The sequence below is a fragment of the Coloeus monedula genome (genome assembly GCF_965178545.1).
Source record: "Coloeus monedula genome assembly, chromosome: 2".
NCBI lineage: Eukaryota > Metazoa > Chordata > Aves > Passeriformes > Corvidae > Coloeus > Coloeus monedula.
The window spans coordinates 57,089,254-57,112,343 of record NC_138782.1 but is presented as its reverse complement, the minus strand read 5'-3'; the positions used below and the strand labels follow the sequence as shown (position 1 = coordinate 57,112,343).

The 23,090-nt window shown below is 39.0% G+C and overlaps 1 protein-coding gene across 3 annotated transcripts in view; it reads right to left on the bottom strand.

Moving 5' to 3' along the window:
• AIG1 (androgen induced 1) overlaps positions 1-23,090 on the bottom strand; it is a 133,307-nt gene that overhangs the window by 69,794 nt on the left and 40,423 nt on the right. Inside the window, exons 3-4 of one of the 3 annotated variants that reach the window (XR_014227343.1) lie at positions 19,982-20,067; positions 18,231-18,648 (exon numbers count right to left, since the gene is read on the bottom strand). Coding sequence is in view for 2 of the 3 variants with exons in the window: in XM_082302729.1 (XP_082158855.1) it covers positions 15,582-15,683 (102 nt within the window). In the remaining variant the exon portion in view is untranslated. Of the gene's footprint in view, positions 1-15,581; positions 15,684-18,230; positions 20,068-23,090 lie in introns of those variants that run through there. The other 2 variants (XM_082302729.1, XM_082302730.1) reach the window with 2 other exon arrangements.

The following is a 23,090-nucleotide window of genomic DNA, read 5'->3' as shown; positions in this document are numbered from 1 at the left end:
CATGGAAAGAATTTTATCAGCAGACACTGAGCACATTGCTTCAAATCTTTGAAGGACAAAATACTGCAGGAGGGAAAAAGATACATATACATATATACATGTACATTATGCAGCTACAGAAGAGATAAATAAAGCAGGGGGAGTGCTGAGTAGAGCTGTAAAAATGGTTTTAAGTTGCAAACATGAAGAAAAATTACTCAAGAGTTGGATAGTAAAATTTACTACCATTCCAGAAGGTGGACAGTTATGAATTTGATATCAAAGACTTATTTGGTGCAAGCACATTTCTGCACAAATACCTTTGTTTAACATTTGAGCTGCTCTTAGGTGAAAGCCAGAACGCTAATTTAAATGCTCTTCAAAAGTAAACTACCACAAGTAACGAAATAAACCAAAATAATATACTTATTTTAAAAATCACCACTAACAGGGAGAAGAACCAATTTAATAGTTGCAGAATGCTTTCAACTCCATTCAAACAGGAAAAACCCTCTTGGATTAGATCACCAATGTGCCTAAGCCATGTGGTGGAGAAACAATCCTTAGAACTGAGAATGTGAGAACAAAGGAGATGAACAAGTCAAATACTTGTTCTCTTATTTTACTTTCTCGGTTTAACTTAGTTGTGAGTCCATCACTGCAAATTTACCAGCTATCAGAGCTTTTTGCTGTCCTCAGTGCTACATCACTGTGTTGCATGACGTGGCAGAAGACACAACTCACCCCAAGGCTACCGCCTGAGGCTCGCTGCTGCTGCTGCTATGTTAGTGGAGCATGCTCTCACTCAGACTCTGCCAGGGAGCATGTATCATTTTGGGATTCATGTCATGGATAACGATGGTGTAGTGCAGGATGCAGAAAGGCTGTGCTTGGCTGCCTTGTATCTAATTTATGGATGGGTGAATGAAGGCATGAAGTGTTAAAAGAATGCTACAGACCACACAGGGCTGCAGCCATGCTGTGGCGCAGGAAACTTAAACAATGCCTTTGCTTCAAGCAAGGACTGGCTCCTGGGGAAAGCATTTATTGCCCAGAATTCATCATCAGGAAAATTAAAGAGAACAGGTTTTATTTGGTACTGTAAATCATGTACAGGACCAGAACACTCCACTGCAGTCAGAAGAAAATTGAATTTTGGTGTGGCATCTGACAAAGAGGCAATTTTTTGTTTTGTTTTGTTGGGTTTTTTTTTGTTTTTTTGTAATGGAGACAAGTTGTATCTTTGAGATAAGGGAACCAATTAGCATTTTTTAAGAGTCTTGTGTATCATTATCACTTCAGGAGGAAAAGGTATTGAAATCATAAGATGATGGAGAGAGCCCAGTACTGTAAGAAACCAGGTTTAAGAATTCGAAAGCACTACAGCTGAGCCTTCTGGTTTGCAGGCCAGTGCAGGAAAGCTGATGCAAGAGCTCTGGCAGGGAGTGAATGCCTGCCAAATTCCTACTAATGGGTAATAAGGATACCTGAAGAAACTGGCCTCTGAAAGGAAAAATAAAGCCTGAAACCTCAGACCAACTTCTTCAGGAACAGAACTGCTGAAGAGAGTAGTAGATCCATGTGTGTGGATAGATATAGGCTAATGCCTATAAATAGCTCCAAGCTGGCAGCACTATGGCAGGAACAGAAGCCAGACTGTGGTAACAGCCGGCTTTGCTATAGAAATTTTCATCTTAATGCCATCTTCCTTCTTCCTGTGGGAGACACATTAAAAACAGGCCTGGATAGTATTTTAAAACTCTATCAGGCTTTCAACAAGGTTTCATAAGGTTACATGAGCAATTTTTAAATTTCGCTTTAGAAATTCAGTTCAATCTCAATGCAACACCTATTAAAATCCTAGGTTTCACTGTTTACATGAAAATGCCAAGGAACACGACCCTTAAATACAATTTCTACATTTAGTATGGTAAGTCTTCTCTACAAAAGTAGCAAGAGTGGTAAGGAACCTTATACTGAAAGAATTTAGATAAATTCACCAGATTAAAGAAGCAAATATCCTTTACTCCTTTTGCTGCTGTTAATTTAAACCGCTAGGCAATTTTAATCCTCCAGAATTAATGTCACACCTCTCAATTAAGAAAAGAATATATAAGCCTAAGTAAACTGTCTTTAATACTCTTGTAAAGTTTAAATCCTTTGTTTGCAAAGTGATCTGAGCTATCTGGAAGATTAAGTAGTATTTTCTTTTCCTAGCAAAGGTTAGAATATGGTTCGCAATTCTGCTGCAGTAATACACATGAGACTAGTTTCCATGAACATACCAAAACCACTAGATTCTCAAGTACGTTTCATCTGCATTGAGTGCACTGAGTTATACCAACAAAAGTAAGAGAGAGGAGGGAAATCGAAGCACTTTTGTACCCTTCTGAAGTTGCTGGGGTTCACATTTCTTGCAAGAGTAAATGAGGATACTCATGCTATTCTAACATGTACTGACAGGAACTGCCAGGTCTGTGTCACCTGTGAAGGGACCAAGCAAGGGCTAGTTCTTTTTAAATGCCGTGCAGTTAAAACACTGTCAGAGAATTTTCAATGCCAAGGAATTTTACATATTCCTATTTATATTTTGAAATTGCAGTCACAGAATGTTCAGACTTGCCCTTCTCTGCCTAGCAATGTATAGGTGGGATCTTCCATGAACAAGTCAACTCAATAAAGTACACTTTCAGGTTCACCACAGAATGTTCTTCCTGACACTGTAAAACTTACCAAGAGGCTGTACAGTATTATATTACATGGTAATGATATTTCCAGAATAAAAAAAGAATTGCACATGAATAAGGCAATGAAAGTATGCAGGTAACCATGGCTACTGTTGTGAACTAAATAACATTTTTTATACAGCTGTGAATATTTGTATTACTGCCAGCTAAGCCGTAGAGTTCAGATTTGAGACAGAGCTGGTAAACACTGAGTTCTTGCCTGAAGAAAGGTACTTCCCAAAGTGGATCCAGGCCTCTACATCGTGCTGCTACTCATCCTGGTGTAACTTTGTCTAGTAAACACACACGTTATTACCCCAATCAAAATACAACTCTTTATGGCCACTACTTACATTTTACTGTCAGTGACCCACTTTTGCACAAGCTATTTTCTATCTTAAGGGTATTTTTATTTCCTCTTACCCACAATCACAACTATTGACATAACTTCTGAAATAGCTTTGACTCTATAAAAGATACTTTTAAAAGATCTTTAAAAAATTTGCGACTTCTCAACTTTCCTTGATCTTGGTTAGTGGCAACACCCATCCACCCCCTTCAGCCCCCTGTCCCCCACTTTGGTCCCAACAACTTTCCTGGACAACAAAAGAAAAAACAGCTCCAAAATGACAGGGCAGGCACACATGAGGGGGATCTCTTCTCCCTTGACATATTTTCAATTTCCAAATTCATCCTTCTTAAGTCATCCTTCTGTTTACATATCAGTGTCTCTCTTCTCAAATCAATCATCATCTGAGAAGGAATGGAAACCTAAGGGATTTTCTTCCTTACAGAGAAAAGGTACGCCCAAAATCAAATTATTTGGAATAAGTTGTCAGTAGTTGCTATACTAAAAGAAAACATAAACACAAAAGCAGTTGGTGAGATGAACCTGCACTTCCAGTGATATAAACAAAATGAAAATAATGAAACGCCTATTGTAACTAAGTGAAGCAGGACTTAGAGCAACATCTCCCTACTCAAAAATTGAGTCACTTCTTCCTTCCAATAGAGCCTAAGTTTGAAACTAAGTGAATGCTCGCTCATTCATTCATGATGAATTTGTTGTCTTTGCCTGGTTTGTAGAGAGAGAATAATTTCTTAACAAAAGTACTGGCTGATGAAGCAGAGATTCACTCTGCAGTTCAATCTTTAATAAACTGCCTGTGGCCTCAGGTAAACAACAAATTCCATGTTTTAGTTTCTCCTCTGTAACATGGGGAAAATACTAACTCTATTCTGCCGGTCTTTACCTGCCCATTCATTTAGGCTGAGAGAAATTTAAGGACTAAACATCTTTTATCTGTATCAAAAGAGGTCAGCTTAGATAGAATTATAGATATTCTTTAAAAGGATACTATCTACCAATATAATTAATAATAGTTGAATGGCAATATATATTATGTATTTCTCCCTATGTATGGGGGGGGGGTGTGTGTATATATACATACATACATACACATAAACACTATATATACACTATATATACACTATATACACTATATATACATATATACATATGCTCATGATAAATATATTACCAAAGATATACAGTAATCCTACCAAACTGATGTGATGGAGAATATATCTATGCGAGGCTCAGTAGCACAGTGCTCAGGCAAACAACTGGAAGATCTAAAGACCCACAAACTCTGGCAACAGTAGAGGCACCGAGCGTGCAAAGCAGGGCATTCTTTTGGTTTCTGCATGCATAAAAATTCAGGAAAAAGAGAACTGTTCCATAAAAACAGTGGTCACAAGAAACCAAACGAAGCCAAAATTCTGCATGTTCGTCTTTAATATTTAACAATGAATGCCATTTTCAATATACACTGGGTACTTTAAACTTCTCTCTCAGTGAACCTTTTTCTCAGTGAAGTACAGTACATACAATTATCACCTCCACGTTCTATGGCTCTCTCCAGCTGACTACTATTAGCACCTCTTTATTTCAGCATTTGGTTTCCTCTACTTTGTTTTCTATCTTCTCCTCCTTAACAACCTATAAGGCTATCACTTTTTCTCTTAGCTTCTGACACATGATTTTCTTTCTCCTTTAAATTCCCTCTTCTTTTCCATCTTTCATTCCTCTGCTTCAGGAGCAGAGATCAAAATGCCATCCACCTTGGTCTCTGATCTAAGAACATGTATATTCATCTCCTAAAATGATTTGCAGCTGTATGAATTTTAAAACAACTTGCAGCCAACAAAAATTTATTTGTTAACAGAGATATCAGTAAATCTCTGTGTTAGTAAAAAGACACTTTTAATGGATGTTTCCTTAATAGAAAATTATATAATTTCCCATTCCTTTATTTTAAAAACTGCCTTGAAATATGAAGTTCAGTAGACCAATGTACATATTTCCTCTTTCCCACAAATAGTTCATAAAAAAAAAATCTACATTACATATTGCATTTGCAAAAGAAGCCACAAAAATGTGCATTGCAGTGACTCAGCAAGTTGGAACCCTGTATACTGGCTTTATAGAAAGCTGGTAAAGCTCAAAGTAACAGAATAAAAAGCTAAAAGCCCCAAGAAGCAAATAAAATTTCTTCCTGTTGGAAATAAACTGAAGGCTGTGATTTGACTGTTACAGCCATCTTTGTAAAGAAGAATTTCCTTTCTAAGTATATTTGACTTTCTATAGCATGCAGCACGTCAGCCTAGAATTTTTATGATATACCAGGAGGACTAAATTTGTACATAACCACAAGTAACGTTATTATTTGGAACAGAGGCCACTTGTGTTCTGCAGCAGAATGGACAATACCAACTCTAACTCCTGGTTGCATTTGCATCCATGAACCTCAGAGGAATCTGCAGCAGGCAATTCATCTCTTCACCATAACTGAATGAATGGGATGCTGAGGCACATGAATGGGAAATCCCTTGGAGACCTCAGCAAGCCCCAGCACGGTGAGGAGCAGAGGGCAGGCACAGGCACTCTGGTCTGGCACAGCAGCCCAGACCCATCTGGGACACTTCACAGCCAGAATCAGAGGCACAGTACCATAAACCCTCTAACAGACAGCACTGTTTTCCAACTATCATTACAAAGCCCCACAAAACACAGGTGTTAGCTAATGAAGAGTTATAAAAAATGCTTTTGATCAAACACTACATAATTTCTCTCACATTATTCAGTAAAACAGATCTAGGAATAAAAATAGAAATATAAAAATGGAGTTTAAAAGCACTTCAAATATGCAGCATTTTTTGTTTTGAAGAGAAAGCAAGCTGTGAAGAATTGAAGGGTATCAGTTAATAATGCAATGGAGATGTAAGAGCAAATAATGTATTGGCCACTGGTCTGCCTTTTGCCATTTTGAGACACTCCACACCATGTGCTATCTCTCCATGGTCAGAGCTGTTTCCTGCTCAGATAACTCTGGTGTCACAGGGAGGCGAAGGGTCACCTTAGTCAGACTCATGGTCTCTGACAGAAACAGACACCTCTGAAAGGTTATGGCTTTTCCTGAGCAGGGCACCAGGATGGAACTTGGGTACGTTTCATTAATGTCCAAAGGTAGAAGGAACAATTGCAGAACTGCATGACTAATGGCAATGGCTTACACATCTGTCAAAAAACATCCTCCATGCTACATCCTGAGTTTGAGCCTCTTGCATTTGAGGAGTTACTAAAAATGTACACTGTTTTTGTATATTTAGATACTTATTTGTATCTATGTGGGAGATTTTAAAATATGAGGTTTGAACATAAAGGGTTATGTTAAAGCTTACAGTCTTCCACAAGCAAAGGTCCCAAAGTTGTCCCCAAATTCTTGATTTCTGCCTATCAGCATGTATAAAACATTACTGCTGTGGCACTATTTCAACATATTAATCATCTGAATATGAAATGACTTCTGCAGAAATGATGTCTGTTTCCAAATACAAAGACACGTAGAGACAGCATTTAACAAAGAAAAAAGCCAATTCTAAAAAGTGATAATTTTTTACAAAAACAATGTCAAAATATTTCCTTGTATTAGTTTTCCTTAAGTAATAATGATCTCTGGATACAGGGAGAAGCTGTATTTTTTATTCCATCAACTTCAAGGGCTGGAAAAAGCATATAAGCTTTTGGGCTCAGATTCCCTTCACCAGGTCTGCTGATTCTTCTGGTATTGTGTCCATGTGAAATAACCCACTTTCCAATGATAAATAGGTAAAAATCTGGTCACTGAGTTACTACATATGCCTTCAATTGAAGGAAAACCTGTCTGCCAAGCTTCAATCAAGTAGATCATAGGTCTGCGAAGAAAAGTCTGAAAGGATGGAATTCAGTTGCTATAGTGGCACATTAAACAAATAAATGAGATACCATGGAATGCTGCAAAATATTTGTGGTCTGATTAAGTCATATTTGCCACATGTGTGAACACTAACAGCACAGTTTAGTAAAGTGGGTACAGTACAGTCCAGTCCCATTTTTACTGTAGGCAAAGTCTAATTCTTACCTGGGTGCTAATGGTAATGTACACCAATGTGTCCAAGGGTACATAAAACTGCATTTTACTGTAATCATAAGGCAAAGCATAGTCCCTTAAATAAATAAAGGTAGACAATAAATGCTTATTAAACTATTATACTTTCAAAGATGTATTTGCATCCTCCCTTGTGTTTACAAGACCTCCTAAGGAGACAAAGCTCTTCACTGTGATAGCCTTCAGGATGACTTACATATAAAGTGTTTAGAGTAAATAACTTGTAGCTGGCAGCTGACTTATTAAACCTTCTTCAACATAACCCATGCTCCTCCAATTAATTAATTTTTTTCCAGTAAAATGCTCTATTTTCTTGATAAATACTTTGAATATACTCATTATTAATCATAACAATGTATCCTGTACTGTTTGACTACTATCTGCCTATGTTCTCTGGAAAAAAAACTCAGGGAAGGAACCAGAAATCTATTCTGTTAAAAGATAAAACAAATGCCTGATCTTAACAGAGAGAAGAAAGCACATGTATTTTTATTGAAAATGCGTACCACTTATTAATGCAATTTGCACTGATTTTAAATTTGAGCATTTAGTTACATTTATAACCTGTAACCAAATATCTGATAAATGGTGCAGAGAAATGTACCATCTTAGGCATTTCAAAGGAGTTGTGCACAGCTCCAGCACTGTCTACGGCAAGCAATGTAAGCTGCACAAAAAGTGAATGGCGAAACAAAACCAGCATTCCTAATATTGTCAAAATTATGTGAGTGAACCAAATGCATTTCCATCCCACATCACTGCTGGTGTAACAAACAAACCTAGCAGCGCAGGGCCAAACTCTGCTTCTAGGAAACATAGCTCAGTACATACTCCGCACTCAGACAAAGGCTGAGGGTCCCTTCATGTGTCCTCTTGGAGCTTTTCTGTGGTTATTTGCTGTGTGCCCATAGTAATCACTTTAACAAACATTTGTATGAGCAACTTCAGCTGAAGATCTGGCTTTAAGCTCTCATTATCAGTATTACCATCAGCATAATTACTACTTCCAGAGTTACACCTAGCTTTGGCTGTTAATTGAAATACAGATGGAACACCTCCTTACTTCTGGTATTTCCAATATGTGACCTTCCAGCACACCTGCAAACCTCAGCAAACTGCATCTGCTTTTCATGTTCATCATGTTCATTTTCAGTGTTTTAATATGCAATGCATTTCACACTTCACAGCTGATACGGAGAAATAAGGGTCTTTTTTTTAACACAGGACTCCAGATTTGAGAGTCAAACAGATAATGAAGATCATGTACAGCATTGTCAGATAAAAATACAGACAGATGCAAAGATGTCAGAGTCATTCTACAGATGCCACACAGATAAGTTTTATATGAACACAGGCCGCACACTGTTGTGTGGTTGCAGGTGGTTTTAATCTTAAACTTTTCCAAGTTTTTGAAGTTTCTGGCATGTCACTGTGCAAATATTACTCTATCTGACCTGTAAACCTACATCCAAGAGCAACAGAAGCAATTCTCCTCCTCACAGCAGCATCGATAAGCCATTTCCTTGCTCACAATTCCTCAAACTAATACATCTCAGGGAAGTCTACCCAGTGAAGAGGTAGAAGAAAACGTAGTGTTCATTTAATCTTCCTTACTGTTTATTTCCTTGCTTTTCTCTTCCTCCTCCCTCAAGTCCTCCAGCATTTTGAGTCTCTTCCAGCTTGTCTACATTATTTTGTGGCTCCTTTTTTATTCACTTGCCTCACCAGTTTTTTTTCTTTTTTTTTTTTTCCCTAGGTAGGAGTTGGAACAGCATCAGCTGACTTTTTAATTCATCTCTTTCCTCTCTCCTGTCTTTTCCTCTCATTCAACCACCTTTCCCTAACCTCCCTTTTTGTGCCCTCTCACTGGCTCTCTCCCCTTCTCGCTTCTTTTGGTACTAACTCTGCAGCTTGATGTTGACACTAGACGCTTTCGTACTCTGGGCTAGCAGACCAAGTTATGTGACCTTGTCAACAGAAGGTGGTTAAACTTCTTGAAAGAGATTTCATCTGGGGATTTCAGCTCTCAGGCTTTTTATTTTCAATGTGCACACCCAGAACAGGGCTTGCATGTTTTGCTGTAACTAAGTACTTGAAGACATTTTAGAAAAGGTTCCTTGTTACTAAGGTTTGGGGACATTTATACCAGGAGGAGCCTCTGTGTGTGTTTTCTCCAGATTAGTGGAAATAGCAAACAATCAGAAAAATTCAGCATCTGTGTTCAGTTAAAAAGCTGTCTTCACCTTACCCTGATGAGTGTTCTCTGGCAGATATGTTACATGGCTAAGGCCAGTTTCCTACTTCACAAAAACTGCCATGCTGTTATTGTGTTAGGTAAAGGGGTTTTCCTAATGTCCTCAGAGGATGCCATTTAGACAATTTGGACTTCTTCACCCTAGCAGCCTCTCTCAATTTTCAGGTGCTATGCTATCACAGGTTTTGACACACCACCAGTTTCCAGGCCCTTCACATAAGTAAGAGAAAATAAAAAAAATCTCTTAAGCTGGTGCTGGTTTTCTCCCCAGAGCAGGGAGATAATTGATACCACTGTAGTTACGCTCCAGTGGTGGAACAGGCAGATAATGAGGAGAGATAGCAGACAGAACCCCATAACTGCAGCATGAACATGCAAGAAGTGTACAAATTCAACATTATTTTCACAGGTTTTGCAAATATCCTGAGTCCCCAGGCAACCAGCTTCAATTGCTATTCTTTCCATCAGATGGATGTTTAAATAATAGCCATCTAGGAGTGGTTAGTCTGTTGGAAATTAAATTAAAAATTTTCCCTGATTTTTATCAGAAAACCTTGCAACTTATGTAAAAAGTGGGAACGCCTTCCTGGAGCAGTGAAAATTTTATTCACGCCTAACATATGAAAATATTGTAAATAAATTAAGAAGAGCACTTGAGTTGCAATATCCTTGAAACACTTAAATTGGATTTAGAAAAAAATCTCAGAAAAATAGAAGTATCTTGTAGGCAGAAGGATAAAGCATTATGAAGGTGCAGTCCATTTTACAAAAAGAGCCGATCCATGGGATGTGCTGTGTTAGCAAAGCATCCTGAAGGAGTAAAATGCACTGTTTCAAATTAGCAATTTCTTAAAAGGATTTTTAGGCCTACATGGAGAGAAACACCTTGATGAAAGAAAGGATATCTTCTTGTTCATACATCAGAGCGACCACTGTGTAGCAGTTGACCAGTGAATAATGGAGAGATGGGTTTGCCAAATAACTCATCAGTTTTGGACATTCCAATCTTTATGTGTCAGGTTACTATGGATTTTGATTTTTGCATGCCTTTTCTATTGTTCTTGTTAAATCACCAAGGACAAAATGATTTACACCAGAAAAATAGCTTTCATAAAATCATAGAATGATTTGGATTGGAAGATCATCTAGTTTCAACCACCCTGCCATAGGGAGGGACCCCTTCCACTAGACCAAATTGCTCAGAGTCCCATCCAACCTGGCATTGAATACTTCAAGGGACGAGACATTCAGAACTTCTCTGGAAACCTGTTCCAGTGCTTCACCACCCTCACAGGAAAGAATTTCTTCCTAATGTCTAATATAAACCTGCCCTCTTTCAGTTTGAAGCCATTCCCCCTTGTTCTATCACTACAGATCCTTGTAAAAAGTCCCTCCAGCTGTCATGAAGGACCTCTTCAGGTACTGAAAGGTTGGAAAAAAGTCACCCTGGAGCCATCACTTCTCCAGGCTAAACAATGTCAATTCTGTCATCCTTTCCTCATAGAAGAGGTGTTCCATCCCTCTAATCATCTTTGTGGCCCTCCTCTGGACTCACTCCAACAGGATTATGTCCTTTCCACCATTAAAACCAAAAGACACATAAGCCATGGCTGCCAGGCCTAGGACAAGGCTGCTAGGACAAGCAACTGGAGAGGTAGTTGGTGGGACTTGGTACAGATTTCTGGTGGGCTGAACTTTTCAGCTGAGTAGTCAGCAATAAGAGAGACAACTTGTGAAATAAATAGAGACATATCTCTTGGACAGGCTCCTTCCTCTCCATAACTTGTCTTTTTCTGCTGTTTGTCCCAGTTTTTGTGCATTCTCTTGAATACTAGGACAGAGGGTAAGTCTTTCTAGAAATGCTTTTGTTTCCCATTTCCCAAAAGCAGCATAAAAACTAACAGAGTACAAAACTGGAAGAGGTTATATAGACTGCAGTGGCACAGAACCCAGACAATAATCATTTTTCCAACTCCACAGATGCAGAGCATATTTCTCTTTCCCCCTCCCTGACCTTTCCTCTATGGTCTTCATATTAAGACACTACTTTTTTTCCGACCTCCAGAGCATTTAAACTCCTCAGTAAGTAATTTCTATCTCTTTATTTTGCTTTCCTTCCCACAAACAAAAGATGATTCACATTTTTAAAACAAATTTGAGACAGTGTCTGCAAAAAATAAAGAAGAACTCTTGCTGAAATGGTATGCTAACTTGGATAGATACTGCAGGCAGTCCTGCCATGTAACCTGGCTCAAAATCAGCAATGCTCAAGCTTAAATTAATTCAGTCTACATATCTGTTTATATGGGCATAGTTAGAATAGGGGCAACCTCTAGTTTTACAGCCTGTGCTAATACTGAAGAGAATATAATTTCTGAAAGCAAATGTTATCCGTGCACCAACCTGCCCTGCGCCCCAGCACAAAAAGGTGCAAGGAATGAGCTGATAAAAATCTTACTACAGGATACATTTGTTTTAAACACTAAAGGTTAGTCTTCAGTTAAAAATTCCTTATACTGGTAAAGATCAGATAGACGGCCATCAGAAACAGGAAAGAATATTTCCATGCAAAATATGCCTTTGGAATTACAAGCTGATACGGATCCAAACTGCAGGACAGTCTCCAGAAAACAAATTACATCTTTGATGAAAGAGTTTAGTAATTTGGCAACTGAAATTGTAGCTCACAAAGATGAATTCATCTGCATAAGTAATAAATCCAGGAAGTGCACTTGACACTTCAGAAACAGACCAAGACTGAGACACAGCCCTACTCTCCAACAGCTCTCTTTAGACAGGTAGTTATTTCTACTGACAGAAGCTTAACTTCAGATACTCAGATGTGCTCCTTCGAATAATAAAGGGAGATGAAATCCTTGTGTTAGTGAAACCAGCAGCAACCCTGCTACTGATTTCCCTGGTCATTTATCAAGTCATAGTGATACCATTTGGTTGTGGATTAATGAACTGGCTGAGACGATGAAACACATCTGTTTCATGGCACAGTACAACTCTGTTAGTGATACCTTTCACAGGTGTATGAATATGCACATACATGAGGTACTATCTGGCACCAAAAGGCACCACTTAATATACAGATTTTCCCGTATAAAGGAATTGTATTTTTAACTACTACAGAGTGTGTGTATATATACATATATATGTATGTAATAGAAACAGTGTTCTTGAAACTATATGCAATTTTATGGTGAATAGTTTCTGCACAGCAATGAACCTCTCCTCTTTTTCTACGAAACTTTATAAAAAATATTAAAATTGAATTGGTAATGGGACTGCATATTTCCAAAGTTAATTTCCTTCATGTTTCCAGTTTCTAGAAAGAATTTTTTCTATAATTCCATTTTTTTTTTTAATGTTGAAAAAGTGTTGGTATGAAGGAGTGATGTCTCTGAGTATTAACAAGACATTACTGTGTGTTCGAGAAAATAAGGGTTTAGGTATAGATGGTATTGTAACTGCAAATAAGGGATGGGAAAGGAGGAAAAGAAAAAGGGGAATGAGAACTAATTACTATAAGTTTAATGAGCAGCAGGCACTGCAGCCCAAACCAATTCTTCCTGGGCTAATGCACTGAATTGGATGAGCCCTTCAAACAATTTCTTCCCAAAGCCTTCAAGATAGGCAACTTAAAATGTTCCTAAAGTATGAATACTCTCAAATACTTTATTACATGCCCATATTACTAATGCAAATATGATTGCTATTATTACAGCCAGATTTCATCACTTTTCAGTCCTTTTCCATATATGGATTTTACAGGCCAATGTTGGCATTTGAGCAAGTTGTTACAGCTCGTCATAATACATTTGTCAGAAACTTTTGAAAATATGACTTTTTAATCAAAGTAGAAATCTTTTTTATTGTGCAAAATGTATAGTTTCACATTTTCCACTTTTTTTTTTCCTAAATAAATATTTTGGGGAAACTGCTATGAAAAAAATCTGGATAGAGTGTTCACAGGTTAAGTGACATTACACCTCAGATCCTTAGGAGCTGTACCAGGTACTGTGTGGGAAGCTCACACAAAAGTGGGATTAATCAGCAATGCGACAGAAGCTAAACAACCCACCTCTCACTGACAGATTTCACTCTGCCAGGGGTAATGAGTCTCTTGTGTGAGTTCTGTTGTGCAAAGTTGAGCTCCAGCATGGCCACCCTTGCATTCAGAAAAGTTATCATTGCATGTGCACAACTGCTGTCAAAATGTCCAGGAACACATGGGAATAAATGTTTGTTTTGGTATAAAACAATAGCCAGGGATCCTGACTTTTCTAAACTGTATTCCCAGAGGTCCTGCCCTTTCACCTAGTGGGCATCTAGCATATTCCCTAAAATTTGCCATGTCAAAATTTTAACTACTAATAAGGGAGGTGGCAAGCATTCTCAAGGTAGTTTAATAACCCTTTCATACTATGATGAGCAATGCATCAGAATTAATTAACATGAAAGCTGGTGAGGATAAAATGATAAAACATCAGAAAGAATGTGCTAAAATGTGGTGAAAAGCCCCACAGCCATAAGCTTCCCCTGTGATCTAGGTAAAGAACACTTGGATAAATGGAGACTGACATAGAAACTAATTCCTTTACAAAAGTCTTTCAAAAATGCTTTCTACAATATTTCGAGCTGAAAAAAAGTCTAAGATACTTGCACACAATACATTTCAGCAAACTCTATGATGTCCAAAAATCTCAAACAAAAGCCCTCTTCGCATATTTCACGAAGTATACATTTCTACAAAGCAACATGAGCTTGCGTTGCCTTTTAATTACAGCACAGAGAAGACTTCCTGAATACCTACCACCATTTGCTGCCAACAGCAATGTACATTCATGAAAAATGCTATGGGTTAGGCACTTCCAGTATATGGAATGTCACCTGAAAGAAATGTCATCAGAGCTGGCACTGATCTGTTGTGGGGAAAAAATCAAGATGTGCATGGTTTGGCAGAGTTTGCAAGTGTTCAGCTCGTAACCTCAAAACTCAAGGGAGGACAGCCTGAACAAACATAGCAGGAATCATCAGACTCTTTCCTCAGCTCTAGACATATATAATATCATGCTGTTCCTTTCAAAACATCATAAAACATTACAGTATCTAGCAGAAGCTGATGCTCCTCTTGTCAGTAACAACTCTCATACTGCTCCTTTTACACAAAATCTGGGGAACAAATAAATAGCAGTGCCATCTGCCCCGCTCCACAAAGGACCAATTTATCAAGCCCAGCAATGGTGGACAAATCTTGATCTGCTGTGGTGATGAAGGGCACACACCCAGAAGGATGAGCTCTGCAGTCATCTACTGATGAACAGCAGTGCCAAATGGTTTGCTATGTCTTGATGAGGAAAACAAAGTAATAATGAAACATTTTGCACAGATGCAACCAGAGAAGCAAACATGACACTTTTCAGCTCCAAATGCTGCATAAACAGTGGAATGTACCTGATGGCAAATTGTAGCCATAATTTTCCCCTAGCATTTAAACATACAGTTGAGAGCAAGGATGTCTGACTTGACATAACAGAGAGGGATTAAAAGGTCAGATTTCTTCTCAAGAAACTACCTTTATGATTACCAATGCATCAATTTTGAAGCTTTGTGTTGATATATATAATTCCACATTATTAAAAATATTCAGATACAGGTTCTGCTACATAAGTTTGGTGTGCTAGAGATTTTTTAAAAAAGCATTTTAACCAAAAGGTTTTCATCATGAATTATACTTTGGTAGAACGGTAACGAAACATTCAATTAAGTGTTTCTGTCATTTTACAGCAAGATTTGTCCAAGTCAGAACTTCTGTTCTATGGAAGAGTCTCTTCTTCCTCATGACCATGGTGACACTGTTCTGGGAAAGATACCTTATACAGAAAAGAGCTGACCCCCACAACAAGCCTGGACATGTAAGTTCAAATCTCCAATTTCAATCTAATAAGGATTCAAATATGACTCCAGGAATCAAGGAAGGAAAGATGTTACTCTTCCTTGCAAATCACATTCCTTAATCACTTCTGAGGAGATTAGTACCAAGAGTATGCAGAATCATGCACAGAGAAATCAGTGTCTTACATTTTTGTTTATGCAAGGAAGTGTTTGCATTACTTTACTCACCATTCCGTGATTTAGCCATGCTGGTATAAAATTATCAAGCAGCTTTGGGTAAACCAGTTCCCTGTCATAGATATAGATGCTCCAAAACATCGTCACAACAAACTAAGGAGAAAAAAAGAGACATTTTTAAATATATGCTTCTGAAAAATAGTTGCATTCTTTAGATAGCAAAGTGAGTCACTTAGCAAAGGATTTATGGATCGATATGGACATTATTGTTCTTTGACCAAATACTGTTCTAATCAACAGTTTGAATCTGGATTACTCTTTGCATTCACTGAGGTTTTAACTTTTCTTCTCTTTTTTCCCCCCTTAACTTTTAGCCAGGAAAAAAATCTCATTTTTTGACTTACATGCCTGTGGCCAAATTACAAGTGAATACTATACTTTAGTAGCAGATATGGTACATAAATAATGTTTTTCCACTAACAGGATAGAAAACAAATAGAAAATCAGCTAAAATATCACTTGGAATTCATAGAACATATCAATATGAAAAATTCACTCCTGAACAGAAGCCTGTAAAGTCATATTTGCACTTTTGTCAGCCATCAAAACAGCATTAAAAAAAAAACGAACAAAACCCTTTGACAATTCTCCACACAATTCAGGGACTGGGATCCACAGAAATGAGGTCTAGTATCCTGTACATTTGTCAATATGAAATTTGGCTTGGTTCTTCTCAAAAACTATTTACTGGGGGCCCAGAAAAAGACCATTATTTCTTCTAGACTGAGGACAGGACAGATGGATCAGATAAAAGTTTACACTAGGCTAAATTTTTGCCGAAGTGTTCACATATTCTTTAAAGATATCCTGATATCTGGAAGGTAAAGATAATATAAACCCACAAAAATGTACAGAAATAACATTACCTTAGCTGTGGCAAGTAAGTTATTTTCTAATTAAAATACCACTGCTTTCTCACCTTGAATTTGAGTCATAGTTTTCTAGTAATAAAAAAGGCTTATTGTTTATAGCAGTAAAACCCAATATCTGGGCCAGGAGCTTTTCAATGACCATTTACAGGGGATCTCTAAACAGTAACGATAAATCCAAGTTTACAGCTTGAGACCCAAAAGATAGAACTTCCACTGAGATAGAAGGGAAGTATTCAGTTACATCCAAACTGATGTGGCACATGATCCTACAGTTCATTTAGAGGGTCAGTTCAAGAAATACAGGGTGAGCATAGCACAGACTGCAGATTACTAGCATGTATAATGTGTAGGCATAAGCTCTTTCATATGCTTCTGGCTTTAGAACATTAAAATTGAGGTTTGCAGTTAATCAATGGCACCTTGTTCTAACCACAGACAGGCAGACTTCGGCCAGCCAGTTATGTGAATGACCTGAACCAGCACACTGTTCCCTCAGTGTGCATATAGTACATAGTTTCTTGGTTTCCAACACAGTTGTCCATCTGTTATGACAGCTATCGGTGCCTGCTCAGAATAAGCTTGGACTATTTTACTATGCACAGAGGCCAGGAAAGAAAATGGTTATGATGGACAGCCCAAAAAATATTGCAAGTGTGAAGTACCCCACAAGAAATCTCTTCTGGGCCAGTCTTGGCATTGGCACAGTGAAGCTCTTTACGCACCTGCTGACACGTAAGTGCCAAGATATGAATAGCTGAACAGCAGGAAAAATGGAAGCAAAGTATCCTCTTCTCTATAGGCTTCCCAGAAGTCATGTATTATCACAGTGGGTCTCTGAGAACCTGCTAAGATCAACTGGGGCATAAAAACATCTTTGCAGGCACATGAAGACCAAGATTGATAATGCTTTCTTTCCAAGGAAGTCTTAAAACAAGAAAAATCAACCAGGATTAGGTTGAACTTTATTACACTGAACACAACAGAGCTGGCATGTTTTGACCTGTGATTTTTGTGTGGAGCAGAATAAAACAATAGACTTTGTCAAGAAGGTAAGACAAGAAAAGAGGGGACGTGCCATCTGTCCCTTAACCAAAGTCAGCCAATGGATAGAACAGGATCAGCCTAGCTGGTTGCAACCATCTGGAGCTACAGACGGCAAATGCTGCTTAGCAAAGCACTATCACAAGGCAGACATAAGGTAAAGGAAGTGCGCAAAACCAAACGTGTTACAGAACTAACCTGTCCCAGAGGATGACCTGACATGAGACTTAAACATCCTGGGGAAGATTCCTTCCAGTGTTTGAATGGCTCACCTTACCCTTCTTTACAATTAGATCATTTGGATAAAATTTGGATAAAATTACTTGGATAAAAAAAAAAAGCTATAAAAATTAACTATACTGATAAAAAGAATTATAATGAGGGCTTGCTACATAGTTACTTTGGCTGCTTCTGAATTTGTTTACTTTGATTAACGAGCAACTGTTGGTTTGGTACTTTTAAATCCCCTCTACTATGCTTACATTTTGCTACTGGTAGACTTTTATATGGGCTGAGCTTTGCTAAGATCCCACATGATCACGTAGTGCCAGACCATGACACAACTGAGCTGCTTCTTTACACTGCCTCTTGTAAAGTCCTGGACTTGCTCGACAAGTTTCTTATGTTTTTTTTAAACCCAAGGCAGCACACAGGAGAAATGAGACAACATTCTCAGGAGATTAAACAATGAACTTTTATTGGCAAACTTTAGAAAATAAGGGTACCTGGCAAATTTTAAAGCAACATTCAATCACACAGAAAGATTAAAAATCATTGCTTGAATTCTGGCATGATCTCAGCTACTGTAAAATCCTAACAGCAGGCTGTGACCACGTGTGTCTGTGCAACTGCTTTTATCTACTCTGGTCTCTCGGGGCATTCCCCCCTTGGTGGGGCTTTTGCTGTGCCAGTGGCTAATAGCCATTCTGGGGCTGGACTAGAGGTTTCAAGGGGGTGGGGGATGGAGCAGTGCACTATCCCACCTAGGTAGGACATGCCCTGCCCCCCTTCCCTTTAGTTGTTTTAAGGCAGTAATCATTTTCTCCAGTTTCTCACACGACCCTGAGGCTCAAAACACTGACTGAGACCAGAACAGTCGGCAACAGGATCTTCTTCTTCCATGGTGGCAGTGGTGGGATTCTAACCTAGCACAGAGAGGGAGAAAAAAGTAGAGGAAAAAGAAGAAAATGCACAAGAAAGAGCGGACAATTGCTGCTTCAATAATCAAAAGTATAGGTCCAGTCAGTAAAGAGATCCCACCCTATGCAAGCCATCATCCCCCACCCCGTGAGTTCCAGAGATGGCAAGAAAGATGCAAATCAGGACCTGGGGCAGAGTTCATGAAACCAGTCTTTTGGCTGCAGCGACTGGAAGAGTTCAGCAGACTGGTTGGAGGTTTTCTTCACTTTTGCTTGTGCATCTTAAAACAGCATTTCCCTTTGGTGAGGTTCAGCATTTCACATATTCCTTGCCCATTTAGTAACAATTTATCAAGGATTAGACAGTTTTATAAAACTGTCTTTGATACTTGCTGGACTTGTAAATTGAGCTCCAAAATGGCCTAGTGAGTCCAATTTAAGATTCTCTATTGCAGTGTGATTGCACACCTCACCAAAAAATACAAACCTTAAGGATAGGCAAATTTTCAACAGTTAGTCTGCCTTACATTTTGGAGCTGGTAATCTTAAAAGTCCAGGTGTTGTTGCAACCCGAACAAATACACGTTTTCCGTATTACCACCCTTACTTCTTCCACCAGCGTGGTTTCAGGGGGGTCTCCAGAACCCATATTAGAGTCAATTATCTTATTACAATGCTAGAGATCCAAATTCCAGTATAAGGGGGAATATTAGGGTGCACCACGGGAAAGTTACATCAAATAAAAGTTCTACAACATAATAGTCTGGTTGCCTCAGGGGGATTAAAGCTATAATGAAAACTCGAGCCATTCCTATCTACTTTCATATTTTTCTAGTCAGGGTCCTGGGTTCAAACCAAATACCTTCCTAACTTACTAAACATTTCACTGGTTTCCAAATCCAAAATTCTTTCTTCTGACATCTTGACCTTCTTATGACTTTTTTGCCTATAGCTGGAGAAAACTTTCCAGCTGCCACTTCAGTCTCTGTCATCAACCCCCTTCTCTGTATGATCACAATTCATACATTGCTTTCCACTACTGCATGTGGTTCCTTTGGTATCAAACTACACTTCCTTCTCAAATCAAAGTAATTTTATACCTTGCTCTGAGGAGGCAGGAAGAGGTATACAAATCTGATTTCATAATCATATGGAATCCTGTCTGAGCTTCCAAACTAAATTCAGGAAGGAATCTTTTCCACCTGCAGTGGCAACCAGAGAGGAGACACAAACAGCCCAAGACAATGCTTGTGACATTTATACACATACTGAAAAGCTACTGAGACAAAACACACACGAATATAAACATCACAAAACATACTAAGGTAAAAATATATACAAAAAATCACTGCAGCGAAGAACTGTGTAAATCTTCAGTCCTGTTGCCACTTCATCATCTCACAGCCACATCTTTTCATGGAATACCTGTAGAAGGAGTGAGCAAAGAAAACTCGGTCCTACTTCGACTGGTTTTAAAACGAAGTAATTATCCATCTGGTGTTAATTTTGTGTTCTCCGCCATGAGCATCTGTGGTTACCCATGCATACATGTTATGGGGTGTCTTTAAGACCAGCAGGACTTCCCCAATAGTTGGCAGGCCTACCAGCATTGGCTGACCTGGAAAACGTATGGGCTTCCAGGGATCATCAGTCCCTTGGTTTCCAGAAGGGGTGGTAGGTGCCATGGAGCAAAATGCTGTAAGTCATGGACATCCACTTATTCTCAACAGGTCACTGACTTTGGTCACAGTGTCCCACAGTTGATTAGGCCACTTTGGATCCTGAGGTCTCAAAAACCATTTTTGGAGACTGTTTGTCGTTTCAACTTTCCCACTGGCTTGTAGATATAGAAGGGGGTATGGAACACCCACAGTATCCCTTCAGTTTTTGCCCATTCCTGGACTATTCCTGCTGTGAAGTGACTACCATTATCTGATTGCATTGATTTTGGTTTAGGCAGGAAACTGAACCATTATTTTAATCCTTTCACAGTACTTTCCCCCGTAGACCATGCCACCACTTTAGCCTGCATCAAACTTGAGACTATTTGAACTCCCATCAGCACATACTGTTTTCCTCCTGATTTGTTAAAAGGACCAATGCAGTTGACCTGCCAAATTTCCCACAACCTCTTTCCCGATCTTAGGTGCAGGGGAGGATTTTGCAGGGGGTGTTTCTCCAGTCTGGTGCAGCATTGGCTGCAGACAGAAATAACTGTTTCATAAGCCCTTTGGGTGACAGGCCATCCTCTACTTACCACCATCTCTCTTAACAAGTCTTTCATTCCAGAGTAGCTGCATGCTTCACATGCAGCCATTCCAATAAATATCTCCATTTCTCTTCTTGTTCTGCTTCCTTTTCCTCAGCTAAGACAGCTAACGGAGTGATGGAGTCTACTTGGTTATTTAAGATGTGGGCTGGATGATCCCCCTTCTGATAGGCTGCTACCCATCCAACTGATATCATTTTGGCTCTTGCACTTTTCGGAATTTCTCCCCACTTCTCTTTCTGCCACACCAGCACCCTTTATACCTATGTGTGCCAGTGGCTAATAGCCAGTCTGGGTCTGGATTAGAGGCTTCAGGGGGGTGAGGTATGGAGCAGAGCACCATCCCACCTATGCAGGACTTGCCCTGCCCCTCTTCCTCCCCCCCCTTTAGTTGTTCTGAGACAGTACTCGTTTCCTCCGGTCTCTCACACTTGCATAAACCTCACGCAGAACTGTGGCTCTTGTGCTCATGTTGCCCTCCTTGTGGCAAAATTCATGACTCTTGTGGAGACAATCAATGTACTATACTCACATGCCAGGCTGAATAGGCTGCTCATATGAAGCAGAAAAATTTCAGGGAGCCCAATATTTTATTTTCCTTTGTTCCCAAGGCAAAATGGCACAAATATTACCTTCCATTTCCTCTGTAGACGAACTCAAGGCACTGAATTCAAGGAAGAAAACAGGCACCAGCAATTGTTTTTACATTTCTTTGCACAGGAGCCTCCTGAGATTGCCAGCTTTGCAAAGATAGTGAGTACTGGTTAAACATGAAGTTAAGCAATGTATAGAACAGAGAAGTCCCTCGTTTGCTACATATCCTGTCAAGGGTCTGTAATGATTCTGTCTGTAATGATTATCTGTCTAGGGTCCAGTCATTACAGACCAAAGGAAACCTCGAATTCACAAGAAGACCTTGGAACCTGAAAATATAAAATAGCTCACTTATTACAGGCATCTGAAAGACTGCTGAGCAAATACACAGCAGCAGAAAAAAAGTAAGGCTGAAAAAAAACCGCTGTCTTCCCACTTAAGGAGGTACTCCTTAAGTGTTTGTCCTCTGTCTCTGAAGCTTCACAGGACAAGAGAACAGCATGTGGCCTATCAAGAGAAAAATTTTAAAGGACAAGTTGGGAAATGGATGGATATTCAAAAGAGAAATCAAATGGCTTTGTCAAAACACTACAAATGGAAGCAAAGAGAAACTAAGAAAGTAAAGCCAATGAAAAGAATTGTATAATTCGCACTTTTACATGAGTCCAACCAAGAAATGTTATGGAAATGAAGAATGAACCCAGTGGAACTTTATTTTCCTACACTATGTGTTTTTGGTTTTGGCTGGGCTGCACAGTTCAGTCATTTCCTGGATGGCTAATGACAAAGAAAAAAAACCCCAACCCTTGTGACCCTGACACAATTTGCTTTAAGTACAGTTAAAGGTAGGCTTTCTGGCTATCTCCCAAGACATTTGTGGTTAACTGCAAGTATAAATATGTTGTTTGTGAACTTCTTTGACAGTTAGAGCTATTACATCTCAAAGAAAAGTGTTGTTAAAGGCAGACCACAGTTGGTACAAACTGGCATTAGGTGGGATTGAGAGTTAGCACAGCAATACACCAAAGATATTTGCAAAAGGCCAGTGACAGAAATCACAAGGGGTGGGAAATAAAAACCAGGGAAAACCCCTCTTGGAAAATAGACTTCAGGGGGCAACTGTACCACTACTCACTAATGTTCCCATCACCAGTCATCTCATCACAACAGATGAGGTTAAAATCTAGAAGAGAGATTTTTTGCATGGTTGAGTCAGTTATGGAAATAAAATTAAGTTGTAGTCTGGTCAAGTAGCGAGGTAACTAGGAAACTGCAGAACGCCTACACATTTTTCTTGGCATAAGATCACAGATCAGCATAACTGATGATCTACAGAAGGGTGATCAGCTTTCCTTTTGACTCTACTAGTACAGAGAAACATGAAATAAGAAAGCATGCCTGGCATTCCCTCCTTTGTATCGCAGGTTTTTAAACCCATAAAAGTGTAACAGAAAATACAAGGTAATTCTAGTCAGTTTGGAGGCAGATTCAAACATAGCCATTAATGCTACATGATATAAAATGCCTGTGGTAGAGTTTGTGATTTTCTAGGCAGCAATCTCTCTTTTAATATGTAACAAGATCA